The 12,769-nt window shown below is 36.9% G+C and overlaps 1 protein-coding gene across 3 annotated transcripts in view; it reads right to left on the reverse strand.

Moving 5' to 3' along the window:
• Window positions 1–4: 4 nt before the first annotated feature.
• Window positions 5–12,769, reverse strand: part of LOC137396996 (neogenin-like) — a 67,716-nt gene continuing 54,951 nt past the window's right edge. The window contains exons 18-29 of one of the 3 annotated variants that reach the window (XM_068083280.1): window positions 12,198–12,352; window positions 11,387–11,495; window positions 10,599–10,760; window positions 9,634–9,801; window positions 9,323–9,457; window positions 8,304–8,408; window positions 7,187–7,413; window positions 6,753–6,945; window positions 6,470–6,610; window positions 4,143–4,322; window positions 2,616–2,842; window positions 5–144 (exon numbers count right to left, since the gene is read on the reverse strand). In XM_068083280.1, coding sequence (XP_067939381.1) covers window positions 46–144; window positions 2,616–2,842; window positions 4,143–4,322; window positions 6,470–6,610; window positions 6,753–6,945; window positions 7,187–7,413; window positions 8,304–8,408; window positions 9,323–9,457; window positions 9,634–9,801; window positions 10,599–10,760; window positions 11,387–11,495; window positions 12,198–12,352 — 1,901 coding nt within the window. In that variant the 3' untranslated portion in view covers window positions 5–45. Of the gene's footprint in view, window positions 145–2,615; window positions 2,843–4,142; window positions 4,323–5,169; window positions 5,302–6,469; window positions 6,611–6,752; window positions 6,946–7,186; window positions 7,414–8,303; window positions 8,409–9,322; window positions 9,458–9,633; window positions 9,802–10,598; window positions 10,761–11,386; window positions 11,496–12,197; window positions 12,353–12,769 lie in introns of all 3 variants that reach the window. The other 2 variants (XM_068083281.1, XM_068083282.1) reach the window with 2 other exon arrangements.

Genomic DNA, 12,769 nt, shown 5'->3' on the forward strand with positions numbered 1-12,769 from the left:
TCTGGTTATAATCTCATATCTTTCAATCCACAAGGTCAGAACTAGCTACGTTCTCTCAAAGTCATTCTTGATTGCATTAAGGTCCTGCATGATGCAGTCAAGGTTGGCCATTTCAGCACTAAGTTGCTCAGTGCTTTGAGTCATCTGCAAGTAAAGAGGATTTTGGTGAGAATGAAGGTCCACAGACTAATTATTTCATGCTTTGCCATGTTAGTATGTCTTCTTAAAATCGGCGTAGTAACAATTAAATCGCGAAGTTCAGAGCTGCAGATGAAATACTGGCTATATTGGCCAACAATTATGAAGTTTACATGCAGCGATAGCCTACAGACACCCCATCTGGCCATGCGATGCACCATCTTTGTGTCATTGAAATGACCTTAGCGACTAAATCATCGCACTTGTGCTGCGCATAGATTTTGCAATAAAAGGCGTCGGCACAACCATCGCTCTAATATAGCTGCCTATGAAAATATGATCTGTTTATCAGCCCAGCGTGGTGCTTCAGCACTGGCGCACCCAGGTGTTGCTATACTATCACTGTATAGAGACTTAGTATACACTAATCTCCCAATTTGTCTGAAGTTTCACGCCAATACATTAATGGATGTGTTAGTCCAAGTGCCCTGAGATCACTAAAAAATAACCAATCCATTCATTGTTTCACAGATTCTATCAAATAAACCAGCAATAGAAATGGTTCAAAATCACGCTCAACCTTGAGTTTTGAGAGCAATTTTTTGTGATAAGCCGTTTTAAGAAATATTTCGGAGATCTCGCAACTCCCATTCTTCATAAAGGTACCTTCATTCTAGTTGTCATATTTGAAATGTTACATATATACAATAATTTACATAGTTAGTTGACACATCAAAACTGTTTACCGGTACATTGATTGTCATATTATTGTGTCATCATGTGTTATAATCCGCGAGTAGGTTCGATTGTCGTCTAATTATGAATTGTGGCATGGTGCGAATAACACAGAAACCTATGACATTAGTTTGTTCAATAGCTCATGAAATTGAGTCTTGTTTGGTTTTTATTTGAAAACTGAACATAAAAATGTGCAAATAAACAGGCCATAGAGCTGTTCAATAGAACTTGATGTAGCTAAAAACAAATTGTTGGTGAAAATAAGCTCATCCCAATAACTTTTGGAAAGAACTGAGATGTCGGTTGCGTTAACTGATGTGACATGACAAGCAGTTGTCTCATCTCTGAGGTGACATGACAAGCAGGTGTCTCATCTCTGAGGTGAAATGACAAGCAGGTAACTTATATTACTAAAGAGCTTTTGTGTGTAATCCTTACAAGACTGGTAAGTAATAATTAAATACAATTGTTGGACTGCTACTGAAATTTACACTAAAACAATAATTGTTAACCATTGGAATTTATAACAAACTAATCACAATTATTTTGTGTGTACAGTCAAACCTCCAATTACATGTACAGTGAAACCTCTAATTAAATGTACAGTGAAACCTCCAATTACATGTACAGTGAAACCTCCAATTACATGTACAGTGAAACCTCCAATTACATGTACAGTGAAACCTCTAATTAAATGTACAGTGAAACCTCCAATTACATGTACAGTGAAACCTCCAATTACATGTACAGTGAAACCTCCAATTACATGTACAGTGAAACCTCCAATTACATGTACAGTGAAACCTCTAATTAAAAGTACAGGTAAACCGGTAAAATAAAAAAGTAAGAAATATGACAAAAACAGAAATGAATAAAAAGCCACATATCTTTATCTCTGCCTCAAAACTTTTACATCACTTGATACAATAAAAACCGCTTTTCATCAATCTTAACATAAATTGGGTTTTTTTATATTTTATCTTATAAACTTAGTTTGTTTGCAGTTTTAAAAAAGGCTTTTATTTTAATACTATGCATGTTAATTCCCTGTTGTAGTTAGTAAAGATTTTAACAATGGGTTCCAATATAAATACTTGCTCCAAGACATGCCAACAGTTTTAACAAAAGATGCAGATCTCAGGACATTGTAACTTCGTATGTAACTTTGTGACTACTTTTGACTGTAACTGGCCAATTAACAAGCCCATGACAACTGTCAGGATTAGACCTGCTATGTAGTCTGACTTCAGACTTTCTCAATCAAATATGCCTGATAATTCGCGGCTCCATAATCGATGCGGAAGTCATGGATTTTGCTTTCTTTCATCAATTACAATGCAAAAGCGCATCATTTATGGCTTTCGTCGAAGGGAGATAACACCTGACAAGATAATTGAGTAATTTGAAGCGACAGGTTTAGATGAAAATGAAATACTAAAACCATCTACTTAACGCAAATATGGCATCACTTGCTTTCTGGTAGGAGTAACAGCTAAAACAACACACGCAAGAATGTACTTATCCTGACATGAAAGCAAACGAATTTTATTTCATCATGAGACAGCATGACCCGTCTCTTTGGATTCATATTTCGTAACCTGATTCTCAGTTTCTTTTAGTTGTGCTCAAATGTCAAGACCTTATGAATTATGTAATTGCAAAAACACCTTTCACACCCATGTTTTTCTCACGCACAAGGTAAGAGTATCTGGTACAGTGAACAAGTATAGGCTACATACCATGCTTGACTTTAAATCTTCTCTACTAGCTGATAGAGTGTTCATAGTGAGGTTAGGTGACTGAGAAGATTGTCTCATCGGTCTACGATGCATATCTCTGTGGCTACTCGGGGGACTCGCGATAGCTGAGCTGTTGGCGACCTCGTGTTGTGTTGGGCTCTCCGGTTGATAAGACGAGCCTGTCATTTGATTGGTCATTCTAAATGCACTCGAAGGTTGTGGCTTCACTACAATAACAAGGAATAGAAATTTTTCATGCAGGCCGTGAATCCTAGTAAGTCAAGAAAACACACAAAAAAGTTATCACAGTGGATGGAGGTACCAGCCCAGTCAACTTATAAACTTGATGGTGAATGAGGTTCCAAAGTTATTAGTTCATTGCTAAGAGCATTATTCCTGCGTATAAGATATTTCTGTGGACTCTGGCTATCCATATAATAAATTATTGTATCAAAAATATTTTAGTTACAATCATTTTTAATAAACATAAACAGTAATCTCTTGCTAATTCGCGGCTCACCTTTTGCGGTTTCAGTACTTCACAGTTAAAAATATTCATTAAAAAATAAAAGAAAATTAATTGAAAAAGCACATTACAAAAAAAATTAAAATATATACATATGTGAAATAGATAAATCTCATAAATTAAAAAGCTTGATCTCCTTTTTACAACAAACCCAGTTAATCACGAGTATGAATATTCCGACCAGATAAAGTACGAATTGTGCCCGTACTATGTAAGCGCATTATTTGGCTTGATATACTGGGACTGAAGATGAAGTTTAAACTGAAAGCCAATCAAAACAACTTACTTAACTTACTTATTATATAGGAAATAAATACAATGTTTAGAAAACTGATCTGATGTTTAAATTTTGGCACATACGCATACTTTAAAAAATTAGTTTCTATTTTACAAATTTTTATTTACCACGCAGACAACGGTTCCCATTAATAAGGAGAAGTGAGGCATTACTCAACAACCAGCGAAACAGGGACTTGCTCGACTTCTGTTGTCTACTTGAGCATCATAATTTTTATATATAATATATTACTATAAATTATTAAATTTTGTTAACTGTGTAGTAATATAATTTATACTATATTTAATTATTTACAACATAACACACTATAGTTCTCGTGTTTTTTTAGATAGATAGATTGACAACATCGACTTCAACAAGAAGACTGTTGCATGTAAATTATTGTTGAGATTAGATTCTCTAGATAATGCATGTTCATGTGTATAATGAGTAGACAACTCTGAATATGGATAACTTCAATGAAATTCTATTTACTATAAAATTCTATTAAATTTTCATGTAACGCATATCATTCTGCTTATATTAAACGAAGCTGCATAACAGTCAACATTCATGCTGTCGTCAGTCAATCCAAGCTGAGCTATTAGTCAGCAACCAAACATACTTATAAGGCTTATGACATCACAAAAGCTATATCACTATTACGAGACAAAACCTCGGACATGCATAAGGCCAGTATTCATATGACTTGGGGTTGTCTTACCGACGTGTTTGGGAATATGAGCGGTAGGCATAGGAGGTTTATGAAAGTTCCTCAAAGAGTGGCCTCTTTTATCAGATGAGGTAGGAGATTGTGGGGTAGAGAAGATGTGGTGAGGGGAGTGGGGGGAATCCCCCCTACTATTGTGTGTGTGGTGCTGCATGTGTGGCTGGTGATAGTGTTCTACAAGATAAGGAGCAACATGCACAGAGCGAAGCAGCACGATTATCTACTGACATTCTCCATTCCAAGCTCGTGTTCATTTTTCACTCGGCAAGTTTCGTGGCTCATTAAATACATCGATCGCAATTTGTTCCAAGTATGCCAACAAAAGCTTGGAATGGCAAGAAATGCATTCTAGAACAGTCCAGCCATAAACAGCATACAAGTCATCCATCAAAACTCATGCTTGACCTTGACATCCGTAAGACCAGCTACTGACAGTTAGTGTGCTGACAAAAGGGTTAAAAACACCATGCCAACATAAGCATCAAGTGCATGCAACTGCTTCACAAGGCCAAAAACAGATTTCCATAAAGTATTAGTTTTAGTAAATATTTTAAAAATTATTTCAGTGGAAGCAAGTTATTGTAATGACTAGCACCATCCCTAACAACAGCACCTATACCAGCATCCAATAAACTGTTTTTGTTAATTTTCACGACTGCAAAGGCGTCCACAAACAGTTTGGTTTGATTTGCTGAATGTTATAATATCCAGTTAGCTGTACAGCATGTTATAATATCCAGTTAGCTGTACAGCATGTTATAATATCCAGTTAGCTGTACAGCATGTTATAATATCCAGTTAGCTGTACAGAATGTTATAATATCCAGTTAGCTGTACAGAATGTTATAACATCCAGTTAGCTGTACAGCATGTTATAATAACCAGTTAGCTGTACAGCATGTTATAATAACCGGTTAGCTGCAAGCTTGTTATACAGATTTCAAATAAATCTAGAAGTAGAATATCTATAAAATGATATCGACTCGCAACGCATAACTGAAAGTCACTCCATATACATTACTTCTGCGTGATGTAGCAGGGCTACTTGCAGTGCTGCGTATGGTAAAGTCTCGAGGACTCAGGCCTCGAGAAAAAAGACTAACGGTTGGGGTAACAGGGTGTCCCATCCTTTCATCATACAAGGAAGAGCCATCTAACAAACAACATTAGCATCAACTGATGTTAGATTATATCAAATGATCATTCGCTTTACAGCCTACAAGGACAGAAGGAACATCCCTCATGAAAACTAGTAAAAATATTTTGGTGCGTGTTAATACTTTGAGGTCCACCCTTGTATATACATACAAGCAGGGCCACTGATCTTCGATCATTTTAATAACTTTCCATCGACTGTTAACGCGCTTAGAATAACATAATTCCTTTTCAACTGAATATCATCTTGAAGCTCTGAGGTTGTAGAAAGCAGTGAAAGAAAAGAAATAGAAATCAAATAGAATGAATATAATTCTTATTTCACACTCTCTCAAAGAATTGGTGTTCCAGATGCGACTAAAGTAACATAATGATTACAGTACACCGAATCCGAAAGATGGTGTCTTTTTATGAATAGAAAATAAATAGTTTTATTGGGAAGCTTTTGTTGCTGACGAGAAGCTTTGTCTAATTCTGATCCTTCGTTACCAAGAGTTTCAATCAGTGTGTTATTAGAAACTACTGTCTTGTCAAGAGTCATTTTCATTTCTCGATGCTTTAAAATATCCTCAGTATTTTGGTGATTTCTCAAAAATCAATAGTTCAATCGATCTGAAGCTTGGAAATTATACTGAAAGCGTATGACCTACAAGGTGACAAAGATTTCGTGACCCTACCACAAATGGAAAAAAAAACAAAGCAAAACTAAGCGACCGGATTTTCTAGGGCATACAATCAGGTGGACAAACAGCAGCCCAAGGTATCTCTGGGCCAAGCATCAAAGTATTATTGATGGTTAATTAAAGGCCTGATCGCGCATAGAGACATTTCATCATAAACAATAGCTGCCCTACTCAATCAAGTGACCTGTTCAAAAAAATTTCATGCATTCACTTTTATATTTATTATCATAATGGCTATCACATTTCTGATTACTTTCAAAAAACATCAATGTTCACCTAAGATGAGCAGATAATACCAAGGAAGGTCGAGCAATGCACACGCATCCGACTGCTAACACAAACACAAGCCAAGCCTACTACTGCCTGCATTAACTAAAAGCTTCACTGTGTTCGGCAAGGTATTCAGTAGAAGCTCAGGAACTAGAGCACAACCAAGGCACTATGAAATGGCACTGTTTATAATAGTACGCACAAAAACCTTACCAGAACTAGGCTGTGATGTATCACCAACGTGCACTCTAGGGGTGCTATCATACTGGCCCCCGGCAGGAGCAAACTGTGTCCTCGGAAAAAGTGGCCGTGAGGGATCCCCTGTAATGGGAGGCACAGCCGCACGAGGCATACCTGCAATTAAACGTGGACAAGACAGAAATTAAAATAAAAGCCACTATACGAAAACTCGTGGTAACAGCTGTACGTACAGTAATGCCATTAAAAAAAGCTCTGTCTTCAAATCATTCGAAAATCAGTTCACTGCTCAACTGACCTTCTCTGTGCGGATTAGGTGCGATTATAACGGGTCTTCCACTTCTGGTCATTGAGGAGAAATGGCTATCGTCGTGATAAGGTACATCTCCAGCCATGCTGGCGCTGACATCGATATTACTCTGTAGCATTGATGTCATCTCATCCGTGTCATTGTCTGTTTCGGAAAGTTGTCTCCTCCCATTAAGCTCATGCTGCAGGTGGAGGCAACAACTGCTTTATTAACAATAATAATCCCTGCTAAAAATGATTTAACATAACTCTAAGGCTAGTTTGGTTGCTGAGATATAACCATGTAACCTGTAGAGCTTGTCAATGATTATACCAATAACTAGCTAGTCGGAGATGAAGTATCACTCAAAATAATGGTAAGTCATCGCTAACTAACATTCATCACGCTTGTCACAGGAAATGAGAATACGGTAAGAGACTTACCCTTTCATGGTCTATCCACAAGTCTGGTGGAGCAGGTTTCGTTACATCCTGCCTAGAAAGGTCCTTAGCCTGAGCAGACGACTTGCGTCGCATGCATATGACTGCGAGGACAATGGTGATAGCGATCAAGGTGATGACAGCCACACAGCCTATGATTATCCAGAGTAGGTAGGGATATTTCTCCATCAAGTTAGTCTCCGTAGGGACTGTTTCAGATATTATTCCCCCTGTAATTATTAGCATCACCATTATGCGTTGAGAAGAAATATGGGTTATTGAGAGGTATACGCAGCCTAGGCCAATTTTTTGACGGTTTTTATATGATTTTTCTAAGTTTTATTCTTGGCCAGAGTTAAAATATGTTGACAAGTTTATTGGACACTAGCAGTAGGCTAGTAGCAGTTGCAAACTAGTAGAGTATATATATTTATAGTAACGTAAATATATATATATATATAGTAACGTAAGTATATATATAGTAACATCGGTATGGCATGTATATATAGTAACGTAAGTATGACTGTCATTACGATTATGCAAAGCGATGGATACTAGTGAAAAAATAAGTTCAATCTTTACTATAATAAGAGCAGTGTCCGTTCGTCTGTCTGTCCGTCCGTCTGAAGCCAGGCCAAGAGCGTTAGGATAAAAGATTGCCTCACACAGGAATGATACCGAAAGCATCACATTCAGAGGCAAACACGCTACCTCAACACAACTCGGGCGCCTCACCACTTCTCATAATAATTCTCCACATACTGATTACTCATGACGATCTCTCACGGTGCACGGGAATGGTAAGTGTAGTAGTACTGTGGTGAAACTGAGAGATTTGTGGCCAGGACACAAAAGTCCATTTGCAAGTGCTCTTTCATTAACAAATATCAATAAAGCGTTCAGTCTGATTCAACCATGGTCATAAGGATTGGAGCGTAGTCCACAATCATAATATGTTTATCGACAAATTTTCCTTGGTTAAAATACTAAGGATAACTATGCTATTTAGGATTTAAATCCAAGTAACACTTCTGCTTGACTAGCAACATATGCTAACAGTATTTGAACATATAGTGTCTATTCGTTAAAAATGAACACAACAGAAAAGCATCCATTTTACCTGAACCGGTAAATTCCTTCCGTGGCGTCGTTCTACCATTTGGATGCCTAATATTGTGACCAGTGAACTCTTCACCATCTAATCCAGCTCCTCCGAGTCCAGATGCTGCTCCATTGAAATTAAATCAGATCAATAAACATGAAAAAGGTAAATCGCAAAGAATAACTTTCTGCAAAGTCAAAACATGTTGATTGTAATAATATCTGATTGTTTGTGATGAGTATACACCAGAGCTCCCACTGAAGAGCTCCCTGACCATGTAAACAATCATTGAGAGAGGGTAAAGTAAAAATTTCATTCATTAGTATTTAATTATTCAATCAACCTTTTCAAAAAATGTTGGTACCTCATGAAGGTAACATTATTCCTGGTATTTCTTGTTTTATTTTTGTATGATTACATTTGTAGCTATTCCAATTGTAACAATTATATTTGTAGCTATTCCATTTGTAGCAATTATATTTGTAGCTATTCCATTTGCAACAATTATATTTGCAGCTATTCCATTTGTAGCTATTCCATTTGTAGCTATTCCATTTGTAGCTATTCCATTTGTAGCAATTATATTTGTAGCTATTCCATTTGCAACAATTATATTTGCAGCTATTCCATTTGTAGCTATTCCATTTGTAGCTATTCTATTTGTAACTATTCCATTTGTAGCTATTCTATTTGTAGTTATTCCATTTGCAGCTATTCAATTATTAGGTATTCAACTTTTAGCGAAAATAGAAAGCAAAAACTGGTGATAAAAAGTGGCAATTGTATTTGCTACTCATGAAGGTGTTCAATTGAGCTCGACATTGAGCGCGGCTGCTGCTGTTCAGTTACAAGTCTTTCAGCTCCAGCAGCTTTAATCCAAATAGGAGCTATTTAGGTCACTTTGTGACTAGCCTATGAGACAATATGATGAATATAAAACCTAGAACACAAAGATAAGGTGAACGGATTAAAGACAGCTATGCCAAAATGAAACCAACAAGTCACTGCACCGGAACATCATAAGTAAGGTGGCTCACCATCGGGAGTTCGAATGGTAACTGGAGTAGATGGTGGTGAAGGGCCCTCTTTGGTCTCGGCTATGATACTGAAATGGTAGATGGTAAAAGGGCGTACAGGTCCAAATCTGTGGTTCATCGTATGCCCCGAGACTCCTAGAGATACAAAAGCCTGCACTAACTACTAGTCTAACGCATCCAAATAATGATATGAGACCACTACAAACAGTGGATTAACACAAAAGCAAAGAAATAGGCAAAAAAGTGTGAACCAGCAGACCGCTTATCCCTTGCAACTAGCCACACTATCTTGCTCAGGCTCAAAGACCTACCATCTTGTTCCCATTGATTAAAAGGTATAGTCTTGTCAAAGGAATAAGAGATCTGATAGTCTGTGATTCTGCCATTTGGTTGGGTTGGAGGTTCCCAGCTGATAATTAGGTGACTTGGATCATTTTCTATCTTGCTGATGGTCAAGCCCACCGGTGGTGTCCCTGGCGCTGCATGGGAACATGACCGACGTGGGAAGTGTTCCAATGATAACAGCAATACAAAGAAGTCTAAACTAACACAAGCTGGGTATTTGATGAGAAAATTACATAAAATTAGCGAAAATAGCAATAAAAATGTTACCAAGTCATGTAGTATTAAAGCAAAGAAAATGCTAAAACACTGACTAATTGACACAACCATTACTGACAAGTATCACTATGAGTAACAAGTACTACTATGACTCCCAAGTACTACTATTACTAATAAGTAATACTAAGCCTGACGAGTACAACTATTACTGACAAGTACTCGTATTACTAACAAGTACTACTATGACTGCCAAGTAATACTATTTCTAAAAAGTACTACAATGACTGACAAGTGCCACTATTACTAACAAGTAATACTAAGACTGACAAGACAAACATCACTATGATCGACAAGGCCATCTCGAATAGTTTTATGAGGACACGCTGTTATAAATGGGCACCGCTGCACATGCGTACTAAGCACAAATAATAGCTTTGTTATAGAAGCACAGGCTATATCGTGTTAGCCAAAGCTAAAAATCAATTGCTATAATAAAAATGTCTGAACTATTTAAACGATTGTAATAAGGTCTATTTAGGTTTAGGTTTTTAGAACCGTTTTGAGGCCACGAAAAGACAACTCCATTTTTGGAGTGCGAGTATCACTGACCAGCGTTATTAGGCCACCTGTCTATGATGTTACCTATGCCAATTCATACTAGTATATAACAGGTGCTTGTCATTCACAAGTGGAAGAAAAATGGAAAATCACTCACCGTCTTCGAGAGTACGTTCACGTACGCTGAAAGAGTACCTGCTGGTCTTGTCATCCCTCGTAAGCATAACAGAGAAATCGTACTCAGTGTACGGTCTGAGGCCTTCCACTGTGGCGATGAGGCCAGTCGTGTTCAAGTATTCAGGTCGCCGTTGCAGTGAACCTACAAGCAAGGATCATCGTAGAGATCTCTCTAGAGATGAAAAGTATCAAAAAGTACCAGGATGTTTCCAGATTAAAATTAATAAGACTTGATTGCAATTAAAACGTTCGGATCAAGGGAAAGTGTGATTATGACGTCTTGCAAAAAAAATCGACAAAATAGAGATGTGTAACACTTCAACTTGAATGCAATATCTGACATCAACTACCACAACAATAACAACTAGTGATGTCATTTCTCAAGCATGTCTCTTCTGAGCGTTTTAGTTGTGATCACGTTTTATCAATTTCAACCTTAAAACATCCTGGCAATCAGAAAACCTCAAACATCCAAAACAATCGCAAATGATATAAAAAATACCAAAACGTTCTGATAAAATTACAAACACTTTGTGTAAGATCATCTTTGAAGGCTGCTTACCATTGAGTACAGTATTGCCATTGTTCTAAAACTTATAACAAACAGTAAAATGTCTCTGTAATTCTGCCACACTTAAGCTGTTTGTTCTAGCAATTCAATCTGTTTGATCCCGGATAGTAATCAAAGTATGAGCATAAATTTGAGCTTCGAAGCGGCTGTTCGGGAACCACAGAGATTACTAGAGAATACCCGGTAAGGATACTAACCACCGACTGGAATACATTTCACTGTATAGATTCTCCCATCTGAGTTCTTCTGTCTGTTCCCAAGGGTATTGTCATGCCATCTAACTAGGATTGCTGTGGAGGACAACACCTAAACAATAGATGAACATGTAGGTCAATATCTATGGGTAAATAAGTACTTTAGTTAGAAGATATCTATGATATTGAGTAGACAATTCCTAAAGCGGTAAGGACTAACATGATTTTATAGGGAGAAAGTAGCATAAAACAACACGTATCAACAACATTTTTGGTTGTCTTACATATTTCGAATTAAAATAATTGCCATAAAGCATTTTTATTTAAACTAGCAAATAATTAACGAAGGCCTCTTCCTGAACATTATTTATATATATATAATAAAATATTATGCTTCATTACATATATATACAATGAAATATAATATCTCATTATATAATTAAATATTTATATTTCCTTATATATAATGAAATATTAAATTCCATCGGCTACACAAAACTGCAGCTTATTAGTCTATCGGTTAAGCCTTTACATCATCATGCTGATAATTTTATAAACCAGCTAAAAATAATTACAACTTATTGTAATTTAAAAGGCAAAGACGAAGCAGAAATACTTCACAAATACTATATTCCTGAAATGCTAGATAATCTCTCTAATTTTGTTATAACTTCTCATGTGATATGACTATTGGAAACTAGCACCAAATATAGCCATTGTTCTTGCAATCAATTACTGCAAAGAATGGATGTTTTGGAAGATGTCCGAATGTAGCTTCCATAGTAGAAGACCTAAAGCTAAACTATCCACCCACCACAGTTGTAATCTCTACTGGGGGCATGAGCTCAGGCCTGCTGTCTAGCGAAGGAAGGTTGGCCTCTTCACTGGTGAATGTCTGCTGGTATATCGGTTGGCCTTCGCCAGCTCGGTTGCTCGCTAGCAGCTGCATCACGTAGTTGGTCTTTGGCTCTGCAACCAGTCGAATGGAGTACTATATTGCTGTATAAGCACGCACTAACAGAGCTGAGGAATATGGGTGACTAAATGCGATAGAGAGAAGAGCATTCGCAGATTCTGAGCAAACAAATGATGGAAAAGTAAAGAGAGAAATAAGATATAAAAGAGAAGCGAGAAAGAAAAATGGAACAAAAAAGGAAAATGGGTGAAGGAATATGGAAATAATATGATAGAAGGGTAGGTGGAAGAGCAAAATAAGATATGGAGAGAGCATCAAAGCTAAATAGGAACATGAATATTTATAAATAAAAAATCAACTCGTTTTAGTCTGAAGTTTATGTTGCTTATGTGAACAAGCTTTCTAGCTTAGTTCATTTTTGAGCACAGATCTTACCAGACATTACCAAAGAACACAAAGAACTTTAATCT

Source organism: Watersipora subatra, chromosome 5, assembly GCF_963576615.1.
Source record: "Watersipora subatra chromosome 5, tzWatSuba1.1, whole genome shotgun sequence".
Taxonomy (NCBI): domain Eukaryota; kingdom Metazoa; phylum Bryozoa; class Gymnolaemata; order Cheilostomatida; family Watersiporidae; genus Watersipora; species Watersipora subatra.